General features: G+C 38.7%; 1 protein-coding gene across 7 annotated transcripts in view; it reads left to right on the plus strand.

Annotated features, from left to right (window-relative positions):
* The window catches only part of KALRN (kalirin RhoGEF kinase), a 4,346,166-nt gene that overhangs the window by 3,597,359 nt on the left and 726,763 nt on the right, over positions 1-22,044 (plus strand). For all 7 annotated transcript variants that reach the window (XM_044074926.1, XM_044074921.1, XM_044074920.1 and 4 more), the window contains 2 exons: positions 725-999; positions 15,079-15,228. In XM_044074926.1, coding sequence (XP_043930861.1) covers positions 725-999; positions 15,079-15,228 — 425 coding nt within the window. The remainder of the gene's footprint in view (positions 1-724; positions 1,000-15,078; positions 15,229-22,044) is intronic.

The following is a 22,044-nucleotide window of genomic DNA, read 5'->3' on the forward strand; positions in this document are numbered from 1 at the left end:
GAGTTCATTTTAACTACTGACATGTAACTAGGTAGTGTAGGTGTGTGTGTGTGTGTGTGTGTGTGTGTGTGTGTGTGTGTGTGTGTGTGTGTGTGTGTGTGTGTGTGTGTGGTTAGTAGTTCTTTACGAATGATATAGCAGTAAATAACTTAAGGTTTCTAAGTTGTACTTTGTTCTTTGCGATTCACTTCAACTCATTGTTTCTTTCCTGTGTTTTTTGTTTAATTTTAAAACCAGCTACATTGCATTCTTCCTTCAGTTCCACAAATTGGAGCTGCTGAGTCTGCAGTCTCTTGTTACATTCCCACTTTCATTTTTACTACTGTGGATTTACTGGGCTCCTTCTTTGTCTCTCCTCTTAACAACCCTTTTGAATATGCTGTGAGTTTTCTCATACCACTGTCTTGCTCACAGGAAACTCAATAGTTACAAATGTGCTTTTTTACAAATGAAAAATAAATTCATAGTTTAATATTAAACATGTCTAGTCAGTAAATCAGTACTCTGTACTTCTAGTGTGAACATTAAACTGCCATGTTAAATTTCATTGCGGATTAACTCTGGAAAAAACGATTTTCTCAGTATCAAGTTTTTTCAGTAGTTATAAACTTATTCCATTCACAATAGTCTTAACAGAGCATCCATATAACAATAAACAATTTTAATTGTTGTAAAAGAGAATTTTCGAGCTAGTCATAATGTGCTTATACTTTGCTTTTTGCAGATCCATATTCTGTTTCTTCAGGTGAAAATGGAGGCAAGTCAGACTCAGTAGCCACACTCCAAACTCACTCTTCGTTGAATTTGTCTCAGAGTTCCCCCTTGACGAAGCGCTCAGGGAATACATTGAAGAAATGGTTAACCAGTCCTGTAAGAAGGCTCAGTAGTGGGAAAGGAGACAGCAACATCAAAAAACAAAAGAAAGGAAGAAAGAGCTTTGACCGGGGTTCTCCAAAACCTGGAGATGATGCGGCAAATCAAGGGGACAGTGCAGATGAGGTAATGGACCTGAATGACAATATTTGTAATGGCTTCCATCTTGTGAATTTTGCCCTTTATCAGAACATTATTTGCATACATCATAGGGCAATTTAAATGTTGTACTGGCACAAAAACTAATAACTGTAGTATTCTATTATGTAGGATTTCTTATTCCCTCATTTGGCACCTATTGTCTGTTAAAGATGAGTGAAGTTAGAAATGTTAGATTGGTAGAATTATTTGATTGTCATATGTGTGTGTGTGTGTGTGTGTGTGTGTGTGTGTGTATATATATATATATATATATATATATATATATATATATGCGTGTGTATGTATATAGATATAGATATATATATATATATATATATATATATATATATATATATATATATATATATGCATATGTATTTGTTCAGGCCTTTGTAAATGTTTACTGTCCTTACGCAAAGGATAAAGCCAAGGCTGTGCAGAAGCAGTAGTACTGCAAGTGTCCACTCCTCCTCCTCCTCCTTCTTCTTCTTCTTCTTCTTTCCCCCAAACCTGTGTAGATGCGTTGGTGCATTTAGGTCTGCACATGCTGGCGTGAGACCATCTGCCGTCTTCTTTTTATGGAACCCAGTAGCACAACAGATTATCATTGATAAAGACATGAATTTTGTAGTGATGGTTCTTTACTTTTCTGACCTTTCCTGAATTCTCTGCCTCAAAAGCCAGAAAATCCAAAATGTAAACAAAACTCATCAGTATGCATCACAAATAAGGAGTAATGGACTTTTTCTTAAATAGCGTTACATTTCTTTCAGAAAATCAATAGAACATTTGGATTTTCAATAATGTGCATTTGATGAAGTATATAAAGTCTTTAACTGTAATATCGGGCACTGTTTTCTTCTTGCAATCATCTCTGTTTCACAACAAAGTCTAGGAGGGACAGAACAAAATTTTAAACATAAATTTTCTGTAACAAAGTCAGAGAATTTATGAGGGACAGAGTGGAATTTAAGCCAAAATAAGGAACATATCTGAAAATTAGAAATATTTAAGAGTTCTAATCAACATCTATACAAATGTGTGCTTGCATCATCATAACTGATTATTTATTTGTATGTATGCGTACGTGCGCTTTTGTGAAAGGGATGACAGTGAATTGCATAGCTGTCATTTAGATTCAGGCTCTAGGTTTCACTTCTGTTTTCCATATGTGGCACAGGTGGAGTTTTCTTTGCTCATTCATTTTTTTCCCTAAATTTTGCTTTTGCTTCCTCTCTCAGAATCATAAATAATGACTCATCTACCTGTACCTAGTTGACCCTTTTGTTCTGAGAGGACAGGGGCCAGGCATAATCAGGGTAGGCAATAACCCTATACCCCATTTGTTCCTGAGTGTGAATCCTATTCAGTAGTCTATTCTCAGTCATAATTTGGTGGCAGGGAGTGGGCCAGCTTACTAGTCCTGGGGTATGGCCTGTATCCTCCCTTTTGGACCACCCTTCACTCCTCAGTAGCCCCTCCAATTTCCAAAATCGCTATCTTGGGATATGCCCATATGCCAGATTCCCCTTGGCTACATAGTGGGAATCCAGGTTTGATTAGACTGAATACCACCAAGTAAATACCTACTGCTAGATGTTACCTCTGACTTGCCACATGGGGGGACATCTAGCACTAGGTGTCACACAGAACAGCATATAAGGACTACCTTCCTAGCAACAAGCGTCTTCCTATTTAACCTACTGGAAGCACTCACTCACATAATCACTATATTTTAGTAGTTTTATCAACTTAATGGGCACAGTACATACCTGCCTGCCATGCTAGTAACAAGAAAAAATAAAATATTAAACTACCTTTTGCTAAGACATTCTCCCCAAAATATGATACTAAAATATTAAAAAACAGTTCTGGCTGCTATACTTTGCTTAACACTTTCTGGTGATATTGACATGAATTCTGGACCTACCCAATGTGCAAAAATTAGCAATCATTCCTCACACACCAACCTGAATATAAGCAGGAAGCATTTGTCCAGTGGATATATGAAAATAGAAAGTATTAACAACAAATTGTTGAAGTTAGACTCTTTCATACTACAAACATTGGACAAAAGTATTAACGATTTCTAAAACTTGACTAAAAGAGGACTCTTGGATTCCCCCTTCCATTACTCAAAACTACCATTTATTTCTCAACAGCACACCTGGGTTTAGGCAAGTAGGTTACTTGTACTAGTTAATAAAGCAAACAATCTTTCAACCAGATTGATTAGCACTCTCTTAATGACAAAGATTCCAAATGGATTCTAATAGAAATGCAACTTGTAAACTATGCCAAAGTCCAATTTCGTACTGTTCTGTTGATATACCCTCACCTAACTCATTGACTACTATTAGGCATTCTGCATAAGCTTATGATGCTCAGATTTCTGTAAGAGTTAAACATGCAAGGCAGTATCAACTTGGATTTAAATAGTCACATGAAGACAAAACTAAATCCTTACTCACAAATTACAACCTTACATAAGTTTTAAATGTGGATACCAGGTTTAATATTAATGCATCCAAATCTTTGGCATCCTGCATCCAGTTTCTGAATGTTCTCTTTGTTAGTTTAAAAGTGACTTCTGCACTATATTTTCTACCTGATCTCTAAATTCTTACATGCCCCTCACAACTTGCATTAACATGAAAGTATAACAGAAACATCCGATGCCTTACTTTCTGTATTTAACCTGATGGGTGGGACACCAGTCTGTAATGCCACAGACCAGTCTATAGCCCTTAGTGCTATTTATTAAACACTAATACAGGTTCAAGATAAACTCCTTTCTATCCATACTACATATCTTAAAGGCCCGCTAAACTAAACCCATGACTATCCAATGAACTAGTCAAACAAATAAGAGATTTGTCTCGAAAAAATAGGAAAAGGATTCTTACAAACTCAGTAAGTGAAAGTATTACCTCTACCTCACTACCTCAGAAAAATGCTACAATGAACGTAAAAGAAGTTAAAACCTCATATTGTAGGAAAAGATAAAATTATACTACACTACAAGACAGTATAAAATGCTTTATAGTCAGTGTCTTTAACATTAATCATAAATTAAGGCAGGTTAGGTGAACATTAACTTTGATACTTATAGTATCAATTTTGTTTATGAAAATGTTATAACATAATTGTGTATCTGGCTGTCTGCATGGACAAATAGGACAGTTTTTGAAATACTGAGTTATAAATTAACTTGGCACTTTATAGCCTTGAACAAATACAGTTTGTACGCACATATGACTGCAGGTAACCTGTAAACTATTAATGAAAGTAGAAAAGAAGCTTTGTTTGGGAAAAAAGTAAGCTTTGCATCTTTTAATTTGTTCCCAGATATGACCTGTGAATGTGAGAAACTGAAGAGGTTCACTTGTGTTTATGTAGAAAATACTCTGTTCATTCTCTCTTCTCATACAGCAGTCATGATGCTATATTGTAAGGTGGAGCAGATTATAGATGGTCACTGGAGATGGTTCTTCTTTCTGACGAATTATAGCCTTCATGCAAGAACTCCGCCTGGGAGTGCTGCACCCAGTGTTTGTTATATTTAGGAACATGTAGCATTATATCCTCCTCACTTTAGTTCTCAAACAGATATGTGACAGACTTAGCATACAGTCGGCTCACTTAAACATTTCTGCAATTTAAATAACTTATTTATCTGTAGGAATAGCTTTCTCCTGTCTTACTCTTTCCATTAGTTTTACATGTCTGTCCAGATTTTTTGTATAATCTCAATATTTTTGCCTTTTATTTTTGTTCTGTTCCTCATGAAATTAGTTGTTTTATACCAAATCATTGAGTATTGAAGTCACTAAATAATACTAATAATGATAGATATTTGACTTTAAGACTTCATATCTTTCAGAAAATAAATAATAATCCAAAATTTGTCATTCTAGCAACTTTATAAGTTCATAGAAGCAATATTTAAAATCTCTCTCTATTTTGGGGACTCCCCCCATTATTTCTGGCTTTCTCCAAATTTCTTCTGCTGAGAGGTTGAGAAGTATGGTTTGCTGTTACATTTCCCTTTAGTGGCTCACAAATTTCAACAGAAGAATCCAGGTGTGTGTGTGTGTGTGTGTGTGTGTGTGTGTGTGTGTGTGTGTGTGTGTGTGTGTGTGTGTGTGTGTGTGTGTGTGTGTAGATTGAGAAGATTCTGCCATATTATTCTATAGTTCTGTTGTAATGTTTTGTAGGAGGAAAACATGTGAAGGCTTTACCGAATGCAGAGCACATGATGCCTTCACCTCAGCTGAGGTAGCACATTTACTAAGAGATGCCATGTTGGAAGTGGGTCATAGAATCAACAGGCCGAGAGGGGGAAAACACAGAAATGAGACTAATGTCTTGTTAGGAGAGAAGCAACTTATTAAATCATTTTTGTGACTTATTTTTGGTAAGGAAAAGAGGAAATTGAATGGGCAAACAATAGTCAGCCTGTTAAGAGTATAAATGCCAGTAGCTCTGTTTGAAGGGGCATAAATAGGGCAGATTAGACAGTACCAACAGAGGACAGTTGCCAAAAGCACAGCAAAGAAGTATTCCATGTGTGTTTAAAGTTACCGTTGAGTTAACCATAGGCAGTGGAGCATAGCTGAAGAAATGGCCAAGAAGTCATATCTGAGATAGGAGAACTCAGAGGTGAGTATCATACCATGGATGACATTTGATAATGAAGAGCTCAGCAAACAGGAGGAGACCAAGACTAGACTGTAAAAGGCTTTGAAAAATTGAGTAGGTTGGAATGAAAAGCTGCATAGAAGACACAAGAGAGCTGGTAGCCTGAGGAGAGACAGAGCAGAACTAATGTTAGTGACGTGGGGTTAAAAGATGAATAACATAAAGGGTTAGTTGGCAAAGAATTGCACCTAATTGTAAAAAAAACCATTGAATTAGCATAGACAAAAAGAGACAGAATATGGAAAGAACCACAGAAAGAACTGTTAAGTGTGCATAAAAGGAAACAGACTACATGGAGAAAAAGCAGTATGACTGCATGTGACAAAATGCTCATATTCTTGGTCATTTGTGCATACATGAGTAAAGAAAGTGGGAGGTGCTTTAATTATACCTCTAAATGGAGTAATAAACATTTCACTGTCCTGTCTCTTGTTGCTAGTTATAGCTTGTTGTGTGGTAGTACTAGCGTGTTATAATAGTGGATAAGGCTAAGCTTGGTTTTAAACAGTGTGATAAGTGCGGGCGTAAGTTGCCCAGTTCTGACGGCCACGCCCGGTGTGTTTACTGTTTGGGCGTTGACCACCTTAATGTTTCTTGTGACATTTGTTCTAGCTTCAGCAACTGTACATTGGATGAATGCAAGAACAAGATGATTCTAAAGTGTATGTTGAAATCACCCTTCGTGGAGGCTCCTTTTGGGGCGGAGGTCTCACCACCTCCTAAGCATAAAGAAGTAAAAAAGCATAAGGAGAAATGGAGTCTATTGGTTCAGACATCCCCATCCTCTGGGGAACTGAGTCGACACTGGGCTTCTCCCACCCCGTCTGTGCAGACGGCTTTGGCACTAGGGTCCCTGTCTTCTCCCTCGGTGCTGCCTTTGATTCTGACTCAGTCTCCTTTCACTGTACCATCCTTGGCACCATCCCCTGTGGTGCCGACTTTGCTTGTGACACAGGCTCCGACTACTGTACCTGCATTGCCACCATCCCCAGCCATGGTGCTGATGTCTTACATGGCTCCACTGGTAATGACACCTTCAGTTCCAAAGGTCGAACACCTACCCAGATCTAGGTATTCTCCATCTTATGACCCCTTTTTGGGACAACAATTTAGTCCCTTTCTTGAGAGACCAGACTCTTCAGGTCCACCAGGTGTCTTTCGGAACAGGATGTAGTGAGGGTTGTGGACTAGCTTCTGGCAGCTAGAGGATTGACTACCCAGACCAGGTCTTACCTCTCTCTTGGAGCAGAAGCTCTCAGGGTGTATTCTCCTGTCTGTCCTCCTCCGACCTCCACTCAGGTTTTGGAGGCTTCGGTACCGATGACCATCCCGGTGCATACTGTCTCGGCTCCGACAGCGGAGGCTTCCCTGTCAGCACTGATTACTCTTGGTGCCATGGCTCCTTTGGAACTGGTGCACTGTCAGAGCAGTGATTGGGCTGTCAGCACTGTGGCATCTAGTTCAGTGCCGATTTTTTGTGTGGCACTGTCTACGGCCACGGCTCTCCCGGCAGCTGCCAGTCCTGTTGGAGCTTCTCACCTGGAGGCGGGCTCCTCGGGGCAGGGGGTGACTCCAGTTCTGAGGTCATCCTTCTCGGTTCCGGGCTCCCATCCCTCCTCAGGTGGGCCTGCTTTCTAGGTGATGGAGAGAGTCCTTGCTTCAACAGGCCTGCAGTTGACATCATTGGCATCGGAACCAGAACCCCCCCTCTAGCTTGCAGTTGTCTTACCCTCCTACTCTGGAACCTCGAGCACGGGAGCCGCAAGACCTGCCCTTCACGGGAACCCTTTCTCCAGAGTCCTCCTCAGAAGATCCCACTGGGGAGCCACCCCAGAAGAAACTTTGCAAGAGGAAGCATCTTGATTCCCCTGAGGAATCCATCACTGAAGACACTGATTGCGATTAAGGAGAAGGGTCCCCATGGTCTCCCCTGGAAGACGCTTCATTTGGAGACATTATTGAGATCCTCAAGCAGAGAGGAGACTGGAAGCCCTCCAACCCTTCTTCAGAGGAATCGGTGTTCTTGCGGGCTTTCCGTGCTTGGCCATCTACTTCCTGGGTGACCCCCACCTGCCGATGAGCTTATTCATCTTATTGTGCAGCATGCCAGGAAGGCCCCCGGCAACATAGAACCTGTCCCTTGGAGGCCAGATAAAATTTTGTTCACTCTAGAAGACCAACCCAATTGGTCCAAACAGCTGGTAGTTGATTCCATGGTGGTGGTGGAGGCCAGCCACCAAGAGGGAACTGGTGGAAGATAGTTCCACTGTTCACCCCTCGAACAGGGAGTCTCAGGCTGTGGACAGACTGAGGAAGAAGACCTGTGCTTCAACAACCTTTGCCATTCGGTCACTGAATTACCTGGCACACTTTACTCCCCTCCAAAGAGACCTAATTTCAGAAATCTCTGCCTCTTTGGTGGAGGTACTGCCCGAGGAAATGCACGATACTGTTACCTCTTAGCTAGCTAAGTTCCTGAACTCCTCAATGTGCTTGATTTCTCATGCTACCAAGGGGGCAACTCAAGCAGCTGCATCAGGCATCGTTATGAGACGGCATGCTTGGATGTGTTTGTGTGACTTCACGGACCCCTTTAAAACTTCCTTTGTCAATGCGCCTGTTGACATATCTTCCCATTTTGTTCCCAAAATAAGATACACACTTTCACGTAGTGAGATGGACGGAAAGACCTTGTCTGCTGTGGGCATACATTTTTCCACCCCCCAGAGGTCCTACTCCAGGAATCAGAGGGGAGGAAAGTTGTGGTTCAAGAAGTCCCAAGGATCTTTTCATGACACTCATGATGAGCAATCCCTCCAGGGCAGAGGGGGCAACTCATCCAGAAGATGGCCCTTTTTGGGAAGGGGGGTCCATGCAACCAGGGTGCTAGAGATTCCTTCTCTGGTGGACCTTTCCAGTTCTCCTGAACAGTGGCCCAATTACTTTCCTCTGGAAGCAGTTGAGGGTCGATTTTCTCTGCACCTACATGCCTGGCAGCTCATAACAACAGATGTGTGGGTGCAGAGAATAATATCCAGAGGCTATCATATCCCATTCGACCTGTATCTCCCACCTGGTCAGAGGGAGGCTGCAGCCTTAGAAATTGAAAAGCTGCTAAGAAAAAAAGTCATCCAACCAGTCCCACCAGACCAAAAAGGATCCAGCTTTTACTTGAGGTTCTTTTTAGTGCCAAAAAAGACGGGACTGGAGACCAATCCTGGATCTCAGTTTACTAAACAAATTCATAAAACCTCAAAAATTCCAGATAGTCACGCTACAGTCCATCCTCCCCTTTCTAGGGAAGGACAACTGGATGTGCTCTATAGACCTCCAGGGTGCGTATTACCACATAAAGATGGAAAAACGCTCCCGGAGATTTCTCCGCTTCCGGCTGGGAGCAAATCATTATTAGTTCAGGGTACTGCCCTTTGGTCTCATGACAGTCCCCAGAGTGTTCACCAAATGTATGGCAGTCGTAGTAGTTCATCTCCGACTACAAGGATTCCAGGTGTTTCCATATCTAGACGATTGGCTCCTTACTGCCACGACCAGGAATCTTCTCATTCTCAGTCTCTCTTACACTCAAAACCTTGCTCTTCACCCAGGTATCACGATCAACATGGACAAATCACACATCTCCAACAAGAGCACTGGAATTCATTGGAGTGATCTTCGACACAACATCCTGTCAAGCTTCCCTTCCTCCTCACAGGCTTTCAAAAATAAAAAAACAGATTAAAGTCCTCCTCCCACAGACATTTGTACCAGCATGCCTTGTACTACAACTACTGGGCTCCATGGCAGCAACCATTACCTTAGTACCTCTGGTGAGGTTGCACATGAGACTATTACAGTGGCTCCTTTCATCACAATGGTTGATCTTAACCCACTCACTTGACCACATGATACGTCTTACAAATCTTTGCAAGAAAGAAATGCTATGGTGGATGAAGCCAGAAACAAATCTTTGGTGTAGACTATTCTGTCTTCCCCAGCCCAGGGCCACGGTGACCACGGATGCTTCCCTGTTAGGGTGGGGGGGGGCATTTCCAGGGAAAGACAGTCCAAGGCACCTGGCCCCCCATGAAGGCCAATTTGCACATAAATGTCCTGGAATTGAGGGCAGTTCTCTTAGCATTGCAAACAGTCCACACACCCCTTACTTCAGGGACCATTGCAATTCAATCGGACAACATGTCAGTCATCTAGTACATCAACAAACAAGGCAGAACCAGGTCTTACTCCCTGTGTTGGGAAGCCATGAGAATTTGGCATTGGGCAATGGCTTCCAACCGCTTTCTCATAGCAACGCACATTCCCAGGAGCTGCAATCTCATTTCAGACAATCTGAACAGGAACATTTTGATGCCTCATGAGTGGTCCCTCAATCCAATAATAATGGATCAGATCTTCTGCCATTGGGGCAGGCCTTGCTGCGACCTGTTTGCTTCACCCCTAAACAACAAATGCAGAAGCTATTTTGCCCTGATCCCTCCTCAGGGAGAGTCACCGGGGATGTTGTGACACACGACTGGTCCCTGGGTTTACTGTATGCCTTTCCCCCATTGCCCCTCATCCCGAAATTTTCCACAGAAACCTCAAAGGTTGAGAAGCAAAGTGATCCTCTTTGCCCCTTATTGGCCCCGTCAAGCCTGGTTCCCATTCTTATGGCCTCACCTGATTCACAGACAATGGATCCTGGATCAATCCCAAGGTCTGCTGTCTTTTCCTCAGGGACTAATCCACCCCAGTCTCCACAGCCTCAAGCTCACAGCTTGGTTTCTCCACGTGTGATTGCCAGGAGACCTGATATTTCATCCTCTGTTCACAATATCCTTCTGGCTTCGCACAAACCATCCACCAGAAATTTTTATTCCAGTAAATGGGCTAGGTTCTCTAGATTGGCCAAAGAACATAACATAGACCCCTTTTCCATGCCTATTCAGAAGATCCTTCAATACACCCTGTTGCAGGAAGGTCCTTCAGCATCGACAATTACACTGCATTTAGCAGCTATTGCAAGCTTTCACAATGGAATTGACAATTCATCTGTTATGTCACACCAACTGTGGAAAACCTTCATGAAAGGAGTATTAAATATTAAACCTCCTGTCAGGCCTCCTATAGAACCATGGGACTTGATGTTGGTGCTTCAGTCATTAACGAGTCCTCCATTCGAGCCTTCTAATTACTGTGATATCAAATGTTTGTCTTGGAAAACTCTATTTCTGGTTGCCCTTACCTCAGCAAGAAGAGTAGGTGAGTTGCAGGCCTTGAGTCTCAAGAGACCTTACTTGATTTTTCATAGGGAAAGAGTGTACCACGTACTGATCCCTCCTTTTTGCCCAAGGTCATTTCCATTAATCAATCTATCGACCTACTGGTTTTCTTTTCCCACCATTCAGATAGAGGGAAATACCTTCTGCATTCCCTCGATGTTCATAGGCAACTTCATTTCTACTTGGACAGAACTAAATCTTTGAGAAAAATGGATTGATTGTTTGTGGCCTTTGCAGGAGTCAGAATGGGTAAGCCTGTTTCCAAAATTACTTTATCTTCTTGGCTCAGAAATGCCATTACATTCATCTACCATCAAAACAAAGTGTCCTTACCTTCCAAAATAAAGGCTTACTCTACTAGATCAATGGCTACTTCAGTGGGCTTTCATTCCAGAGCCTGTATGGATGATGTCTGCGCAGCAGCCAATTGGGCAAGACCTCATACCTTTATCACTCATTACAAATTGGATTTGGCCTCCGGGGTGCGAGCATCTTGTTTTATGGTGCTCAGGAATGTCCTTCTTTAGGGCCACCCAAGACTGAAGTAGCTGGGGACTCGGTCCTAACAGTAAGGAATGAATAAAGATTTACAACATCAGATAAAGAAGTTATGTCTTACCATAATGTTCCATCTGTGTTATATTATTCATTCATTACTTCCTGCCCTCCTTCCCCCTGCCTGGACTCCTGGTGGATTTTAGGATTTCCTTATTAGTTAAGGTATCTGCTCAGACAGAGCCTCCTATTATCACTATTATTATTTCTATACTATTATGGTGGGCAAACTCGATCTGAAGAGACTATGAGAGGGGACTATGAGATGGGCATTGTGGGTAGGTCTTAGCTGTGAGTTTTTGGCTGGAGCTAGGTTGGTACTGGCCATGTCAGTTCCAAGGACGGAACCGAAGTCCAGACAGTAATGAATGAATAAAGATCTACAACACAGATGGAACGCTATTAGACATAACTTCATTTTATCTTTAACTTGGTTTCTTTTAAATGCAAACAAAACTAAGGCCATGTTAGTTACAAGACACTCATGGAACTCATTTATTTGATGATCTCTCTGTAACCTAAACTTCTAGACACAGTGAATGAAGTTGTAGAAAACATCAAATTATTTAGGGGTCAGTATTGAACAGAATCTAAAATCTAATGGATCAGTTAGCAAAACCATTAAAAATTCAAATGACGATGTATTACAAGAGCAATGCACTTTCTAATAGACCAAACCACTCTTGAAAATAGAAAAGAATCTTTGTTTGAAAAAAAAAATAAAAACAAGCTCTGTGTCTTGTAATTTTCAGCTGTCTGCAAAGTACACAGCAATCTAAACCCTACAGGCTGTTGCTATAATGGAACTTTAGAAAATGCCCTTCATCTTTAATTTCAGCTTCAAATTTAGTAAGAGTTTTATCACAAAACACTGTTTACACAAAGTGAAGGCCATACTTTATGATACAAACAAAAAAAAAAGAAAATTAATAAACCAATTCAGTCTATAATCTTTAGGACTAAATTTGGATTAAGACATAATGAGACAGGGAGATGTTGCAGATAAGGATGACTGCAACTAGGGGTACAAAGAATAAGCAAGAGGGGGCTAGAATTTACTGGAGAAAACTGGACAAGGTACCAAGGTACTGGGAGCAAATAACTAGAGAGAGAAGGTAATAAAATGGGATGAGGGCAAGAAGACAGTTGTACTGCAGATTAAAGACTGTCTTTCCTACCAGAGATTGATAGCAGAGTATAGGCAAAGAGAAAGAGGTGGTGGAATCCTAAGTGAAAGAACTGCTCTGGCAGAGTTTTTAGTTGAATCTAGAAAAGAAGCTGCTGTTAAAAAGGGATAATTAGTAGGGGATATAAAATATTACATGATAACTATACAAATCAATCAGAGGTGTTTAGAAAGGATGCAGAAGAGAGACTGGCTAAGCAATTTACAAGGGAGCAACGAGAGGACATGTGTATGGTTCACAAGTGCGCAACAGATTCCAGAAGGATTAGGAGTTTTAGTTAGAAGTGTTTGCACAGGTATTGTTATACTTCAGGTAGACTTCAAAGATTTTTTTTCCTCAAGTAGATGGCAAATGTTGGAGGTGTGATGAGAAGAAAGAAGTAACTGGGAACATGTATTTTGGGAGAGTTATGAGTTGACAGAGTACTCTAACAGAAATATTGAATTAACAAACGGGTGTAACTAAGGAAATGATTCTTTGGTTTGGGACACAAGATCTGGATTGCCTAGACATAGTAAGGCCTTGTTAAGTTTAATTCTGATGGCTGCCAAAGAAGCAATTACTTGAAAATGGAAATCAAGGTCTAAAGCAACTGTATTTGAAGTATTGAATATTACAACAGAGATAAAAGAACTGGAAGTGGGATATTTATAAAAGGGAGAAAATGAAATAAAAATAAATGGAAATTGTAGAAACAATACATGGAGAATAATGTTCTGGAGGAGGAGAGAGATTTAAGGGAAGACAGGAATTGAATAATTTTATGCAATGTTGTACTGATGATAGCTATAAAAAAGAACATATGTGATTTATGATGTATGTTACAGGAAAATGTTAATATGATTTGTTTTCTTTTCTATTACTGTGTTTGCTTATGCCTTAAGTGATACTTTAATAAAAGTTACAAAAAAGAATTAGATAGCATAAAGTAGTAAAGAATTACTTTGTTTTATCTGTATTGAGGTTATAAATGGGATGCAGATGTAAGAGTTGAAGTCTAGTTTCAGACCTGTTACATGCTTCTATACCCAAATCACTTCTTTGCAAATACTGTGCACATTAGCATGTCACAGTACAGAGACATGCACTTTGTTTATATAGGTTCATAGGTTCATACTAGGCTATCTGCCCAAGGGCATTTATAAGCCTAGCCCATAGTTATGTGCTTACACCACCCCTAGTGAATAAAAAAAAACCTATATCATTTTGCTGTGCCTCTGTCAAGCAGTGACGCTGAAGTAATCCCTGGGGTATATCTGCAATCTCCCATCCATTGGTCAAGATTCTAACTTTCTCTATTTTTACCAAATGTATTAATAGGTGTGCCTTATGGTTTCTTCTGTTGGGACACCACAGCAACACTTAGGTGCTGTTACATCTAGCGGGGTAGAGGGAAGGTAGCTTTTACACCAGCCTTTCCATCTTCCTATATGTACTGTATCTGAGCAAGTTATATGCACGTATGCTTCCACTTGTGGCTAATCTAATGTACTGCAGGATATGTCCACAGGTCTCTTGAAATTTATGAGAATGAAAATTCTGATTCTTTACAATTTTAAAGGTCTCCATTTTTCATCTTTTTGTTTTTTCTTTGCTACCCCAAAGTGCTGGTACCTCAGAGCTGGTTTATGTGGAGATACAGAAGTAGATGGGGAGAAGTGTCCGCAGGGCAAGAGAAAAAATTGAAAGAATGATGCTAGCTTCATAACTTTGAAGGCTCAGAATGCTTATTCTTGCAGTTTTGATAAGTTGGCTGTGGCTGTGGTGTGTGTTTGTATATAAGGATAGAGGGCACTGCATTTCAACCTTCTTGCCTCTAGCAGGGTGCAGTGCCACTCTAAAGACCCTCCCTCGAGAACTGATTATTGGCCCCCTCAATCCCCTTACCCAGACCTGTCCCCTGATGGTGAAACTGTTGCTTGATCCCTAGGGTTACAAGGAACAAACCCCTTGCATCAGAGGGCCTGCTCAGTGCAAAAATACAGTTGTTTCCTTAGGCTAAAGGGGGGATGAGTTACAACTCTTGTAAAAAAAAATCACTATCAAAGAGTACTACCCATTCAGAGAAGGTTGTCATGAGATGTATTCTGTTTATTTTGATGCTCTTAGAGATCTACTGTTATACTAAGTACTTTCTGTACTGCATTCTTTTGATTAGTGAATAAGATGAACTTAAAAGGAATATAGTTAAATATAATTATGCAAATAATAGCACAATCACTGTAATTGCATATGCATTGGCTTATGTTCAGAAATGTTGTAGTTAACTTCAGAGATGCAACATTTGAATTAGAAGATGTGAGAATTACTGTTTTTTTTTTCTTTTTATTTATTTTCTGAAGTCAAGGAAAGATGGTCTAGGTGGCGGGTCACTCTCGAAATCCTCCTCGGGAATGCAGAGTGGTGGAGAAGATGAGAATGATGAAGAGTCCCATACGCCACTTCCTCCACCAATGAAAATTATAGAGAATGACACAACGCAAGAAGACATGGTAGGAGACATTTTAAACTTCTTAATGCAGAGGACTTACCTTTCCTAAAAGTGAACCTCACCCTTCTATATTGCTATATTTTATTTATTATTCTACAGATAAATAATTATTGCAATTGCTTTCTTCGGGTGTATCTCGGGTATCTGTTTTGGGTTCCATATTATTTGGGTTATTTATGGCATCCTTCCCAATTCATAATGTTTTGTGGACAAGTAAATATGGTGTTGATACAAAAGTTGGTATGGTTATTGCAAATTTGGAAGATCATAACAAATTACAAAGATATTTAGATGGTTTATTTACTTACGCCACTACTAATGAAATGGAATTTAATTTGAAAAAAATGTGCATTTTCCATTTTGGGAAAATAATGTATGCTATCCTTATGCTATGAACAATTGTTTGAGTGTAGATAGCATTGAAGATTTAAGAATTACTGTTGAGGAAAGATTTAGTTTTGATTTACATCTAACTGTGGCAATAAGAAGGTGTTATTGTGAACTGTGGAAATTGTTAGGTGTAATACTCAATAGAGATAAAGCTGTGCTATTGCCATTGTTAACGACAATTATAAGACATGTTATTGAATATGGCGGCCATCTGTGTATATATAATAAGACAAAAAACACCAATCGTTGAGCAAAAACTTTATATAGAGCAAAGCTTTCGGGCAAAACCCTTCTTCAATACTAACACAAACATATTAAAAAAGCAAGATGCTTTAAATAGGAGCCTAAATGGTCATATGACAGCAGCCAAAATCATATGACCTAAACACAATTACACAATTAGATTAAATACAAATATATAACAACTTACAAAATACAATTAAACATATTTTAAAAATATTAAAAAGTTCCTTTGTTTCAAAAATATGTATATACAAAAATATGTATATACAAAAATATTATTGCACATCTAGTTATATAATTTAATCCATTGTATCTTCATCAAAATTGGTTTCAAGCTAACAGCGAATTCAAACCTGGCAAGCAATCAGCCGCTAGCCTAAGTATCCACTCGTACTCTTTAATTTCTAAAACATTATTAATATCTCCACCCCTAACAGATGGAGTGACCATATCTATAACCCTAAATTTAAAATTGTGGTCACCCCCCATGCAATTTAATATGCTTAAATAAAGCATTATTCTCACTCTCTCTTCTAATTTCGGACTTATGCTCAATAATTCGCTCTTTTAACTTATGCGTAGTCTTCCCTACATAGAATAAGGGACAGGCAACGCATGTAGCTAAATATATAACAGTAATATTACCACAATTTGCTACAAATTTAAACTTGTAGCTGTTGTTTGTAGTGGGGTGGACATAAAGGCAATTAGGGCTATCAACAATATCTGCACAACAAGAACATTTTAGACATCTAAATGTACCAGAATGAGTCAAATTATATTGACTTATAATCGATTTAGAGTTAAAACTAGAATTAAAATCCTTATAACATAACCGGCTTTTCATAGTTCTCATATTCCTATATGAAAAGTAAGGTTTACTACCTAAAAGCTTACTTACCTCAGGAGAAGCCATCAAGACTGGCCAATTCTTCTCTATAATATGTTTAATTAAATATGTTTTATTACTAAAAGTAGTAACATATCTAATTCTATCCGACATATAAAGATTGTCATTCAAGTCAGGAACAGGTTCACAACTGACCTGGCCACTCTTAAAAAAAGGTTTACATATTGTCTCTCTGTTATGTATTGTATAAGCTTTCAATTCTAAGAACATTTCATGGTCTTACCCACCAGCCAAAAATTCATTAAACATTTCATCTAATTGCATATAGAAAGATGAATTAACAGTATTAAGCCTACTTGCCCTAGCAAATTGAGCTTTAACAACACCTTTAAAAACATGTGAGGCATGCATACTATCATGATGTATATATCTACTTGTGTGAACATCCTTCTTATAAATACTAGTTTGTATCATCCCATCATTTAAAGTAATCTTTACATCAAGGAATATAGCCTCACTTTCTGAAATAGTCTCCTTAAATGTTAAAAAAGTAGTAGTTGTATTTAAATGTGCTATAAATTTCACAAGATCATCAGAAGAACCCTTCCATATCATAAAACAATCGTCCACAAATCTTTGATAAAAACAAATGTTATCATTCAAAAATTTGGAACCATCATAAATAAATTGCATTTCCCATTGATGCAAGACTAGGTTTTCATACATATTAGCCCATGGCAACACCGGTAAGCTGTAGATAAAGTTGTTGGTCAAATATAAAAATATTATTACTCAACACTAAATCTAATAACAAACAGATGTTCTGAACATAATTTACCAACATTGACCTTTGTGCTGTCAAAAACTCTCTAATAGAATCAATCCCATAACAATTCGGTATAACCGTAAAAAGAGACACAACGTCCATAGTCACGAATAAATATTCTCCTAGATCAATTTTCGTGATATGCAAACCATTAAACCAATCAGATAGTTTACCCAAAAAATCATTAGTATCCCTCAATATATTTCCACATCATAATAAGTGTGGGTGCAGTTGTTTCTGCAAATAAACTGATATTGGTTCTGTTATCCACCCATTTCCAGACACTATAGGCCTCATGGGTGGATTAAGTAAAGATTTATGGATTTTGGGTAAACCATAAAGTTGAGGAATAGTTGGACATGGTGCAGTAAAAAAATGAAACAAATCTAGATTTATATCTGCATTAACCTGTAATTCATACACAAGCATATTCACATTACTAATATGCTTCTTACATAATTGAAAGCAATACATTTAAATGCATTACCATCATCAAGAAAATCAACAACAGATGAGATATATTTATCACGATCCATAATGACTACAACACCCCCTTTGTCCGCTTGTTTAATAATTATGTCTTTACTCGATTCCAAATTTTTCAAAGCAGAGTACTCATTGTATGTTAAATTGTAGCGTTTTTTCTTAGTATCAGCACAATACAAGTTTCTCAACTCGACCTCACATAAATCATGAAAGGCCGTTATAATTGGTACACTAACCAGTATAACAGTACTGCATCTCTTACATATAGATGGCATACAACCAGTCAACTTAAACAGAATTTTAAGATTTATATTCCGAGCAAACTGTTTTAAGTCTGTTAGGGCCGATACTAAGTCATCATTGGCCGTAAGTATAAAGCTCAGGCCTTTCAGTAATAAGGAAAAATAAGAATCATCCAATACAAATTTGGACAGATTCAAAATACCTTTACCTCATAGGGCTGTCGTTCTTGCATTTTGATGAGCCGGGTGGTTGTCTCGTTAGAGATCTGTCCCTCGATGTTTTGCTGTCTTGTATTTTCTTCGGTTGATCCAACTGGAAGTGTCTCGGGGAAAAATTTAAAACTGACTGCTGGCCCTTCTTCATAGATGGTTTTCCACTCTCTTGTTCTTCCCGCAGTACATCCCCACTAGTCACAGGCACTACGTCACTTGCACTGGAATCCTTCTGAGCTGATGACAACGTCAATACAGGGGGGTAGCTACAGATGCTTGACCCAATGGCACAGTAGATGAACCTAAATTTGAAACAGAATTACTAATCCCAGCCTCAGGAAATTCATCCAAGGCATTAATTGAAGTAGAATAAGAGTACGACATTTTAGAAGAAACCATCTTAATAGATTTATTTTTAGGCCAAAAAAATATATGGCCTTTTTGAAAATTAGCAATGTCCCTTAATAATTTACGCTTTTTAACCGCTTCGAGGCGATCATCTAAATCATGTAATCTATCCAGCATCTGTTGGTATATAACTAACATGTTGGAAAAACAAGGCATAGTCATAAGCTCATTCTCCATTTCAATAATTTCATCTTTTAGTTCCTTTTCGTTCTTGGAGAAAAAAATCATTCATTAATAGCATATAATTCAAACTTAGCTTAATGTTCAATTGTTGCCAACGTTTGTAAAGATCCGGATAGGCATTACCATACGAGGGCATTTTAAGAATTCTTAATCCCCGTGGTACAATGCCTCTATCAAGGTATGCAGAAAAACTAAAGCGTTGCCATTGTAGGCATTTATAGGCGCCCACCTTTCTTTCAAGCAATTCCAACTTTTTGGTAAATATCACAGTACCTTCTGACCGAAGATTGATAGGATTGTCCATTTCCACAGGAACGATAGAGGTAAGGCTCAACAAAGGATTTATTTCCTTTGCCAAAAAAAGATTTTAAAAGGCAAGTAGTTTCCATATGGCTGCAAAGGCTCTCCACTAAAATGCCAACGAACCAGCGAGAAGTATATAGTCACACAACCAAATGCTGGAAATCAACACTACAAAAAACACCAGTCGTTGAGCAAAAACTTTATATAGAGCAAAGCTTTCGGGCAAAACCCTTCTTCAATACTAACACAAACATATTAAAAAAGCAAGATGCTTTAAATAGGAGCCTAAATGGTCATATGACAGCAGCCAAAATCATATGACCTAAACACAATTACACAATTAGATTAAATACAAATATATAACAACTTACAGAATACAATTAAACATATATTAAAAATATTAAAAAGTTCCTTTGTTTCAAAAATATGTATATACAAAAATATGTATATACAAAATAATTTAATCCGTTGTATCTTCATCAAAATTGGTTTCAAGCTAACAGCGGAATTCAAACCTGGCAAGCGATCAGCCGCTAGCCTAAGTATCCACTCGTACTCTTTAATTTCTAAAACATTATTAATATCTCCACCCCTAACAGATGGTCTGTTGAAATCATTATCCCTCTTTTCTATTAAATACAGGCTGTTTACAGGGGACTTAATTGTATTTCACAAATTTTTCTGATTGTTATGGTGCCAGTGTGGGTGTTGTTAAATTGTAGTATTCAGTCTGTATGAGAAGTAGTAATTATTTGGTTGACATCAGAAAATATAATTCAACTATAAAGCAAAATTCTTTTTATTTTAGGGCTAGCAGTTGGTGGAATACATTGCTTTTAAAAATTACGAATTTAAATACTATATTTCTATTTAAGAAAAGTTTGGATAGTTTAGTTGGTGATTGATCCTTTAGTCCTAGATAGTTGTTGTATCTTTCGGCTTTTCCCGATTAGGGGTCGCCACAGTGGAACTCCGGTCCACTAATGATTGGCAGTAGATTTTTACGTGCCGAGTTGCTAGCCCTGACGCGCAACCTTCAACGAAGGTACGCCCATTCACGCACGTCTCCACACAGAAGACGCTTTAGCTGAGAATCAAACAGGACGTCTTACTATGAGGTGACAACGCTACCGCAGCACCACCACCGCAATTCTTCCTTTAGTCCTAGATAGTGTGGAGCCAAATTCATAGAAGGCCTTAACTGGCTCTGAATTTGAAATATGTAACATACTAACATTTAACATTTAGTTTTCATTTATGGTTAAAAGAAAACTATAACTAGCTTGGAAACTGGGAAGGGGTTTGTTTCTTGGTTGTTCAAAGAATATTGTTACGATAAACAGCCATTTGAGAACTTTGTAAATGACAGAATCATGGAACATATTATGGGTTCTGAAATTACATGCAGCAGTGCAGTGATCCAGCATGACGATAAGACATGCAAGCCTTGTATGTCTTGTATTCTTTTTATGAAGTTTTTAGCCATAACTAGATGTAAAAAAAAGTTGTTGGACTACATCTTTGCAGCTTGCACTGTTTATCTGCAAACAAATATGCAAAAGCTTGATCGGTTGAATTGCAAACAAACATGCAAAAGCTTCAAAGGGCTACAGAGGCAAACTGTTCTTTGAAGTGTGTCTTTCAGGTATTGTGACTTATTACACTCACAAGGGGGGTAATACCTGGCTACTTAGAGGGGCGAGTGTGAAGAGCAAAGCATCCATGTACTTAGATTTCAGCTGACAAGAAAGACATTTATTTTGCAAGATGTAAGTGTGCCAATCCCAGCTGCTTTAGTCAATTTTGTGTTGTTTGTGCTGGAGAATGTAATAATTTTCATTTGAAAAGTGATGTTTTCATATCTAATTTCATTTCTCTGTAGGGTATTGTAGTGCAGCATGTTTACATAACTTAAAATTTACCTACTTCCTTAAACTAGAATTTAATGTCTGATTCCGACTGAGTCATGTATTTTGATCATAGGAGAAACAAGAGCAGTTACTGTAATTCACACATGATTTTAGTAACCACGGAATAAAAAAGCTTGGATCACAATTTATATTAGCAGTACAAATGCAGGAAAGAGTTACGTAGTGATATCATATGGACAAATATTTTTTTATAGTTGGAGTCTTTAGACTGGGTCCTAAGCTTTGTCTCCTCCTGTCTCTTTTTGTATTTATTTTTTGATAGGCTTCATTCTGGGGCATTATTTTAAACAGGAAGCTATCCTGAGAAGGATTTTGCAGAGATTTTTCGAAAGTCTGCAAAATAAAATTTGATCTAGCATTGGTGCAGGCTCTGTTTAAAGAAGCTGACATGATAATCATCTTGGTGATGGAGTGTGGGTCATTAGGGAAAGGGACATGGATATTGTTATGCCTGGATACAGGGAGGATAACATTAGATGCAGACAGACTAGTATATACAAGAGACAATATCCACTGCAGAGTGACACAGTGTGAAGGGCAAGATATGAGAGAGCGGGGGTCTAGGAATTTAGTAATAGGACAGAAGAGACACCTAATGTTTTGAGTGAGTCTTCAACCAACAAAGAAAGGTGACGAGAATCATGGGAATATGACACAGCTGCTGGCTAGATATATTTGTAGAAGGAGAACAGTGTGGGGGTGGACAGGCAGTGGCTTGATAAAGAAACCCTATCACTCACTT

This window comes from Protopterus annectens, chromosome 6.part0 (assembly GCF_019279795.1).
Source record: "Protopterus annectens isolate FY-2018-M chromosome 6.part0, PAN1.0, whole genome shotgun sequence".
In the NCBI taxonomy this organism is placed as follows: domain Eukaryota; kingdom Metazoa; phylum Chordata; order Ceratodontiformes; family Protopteridae; genus Protopterus; species Protopterus annectens.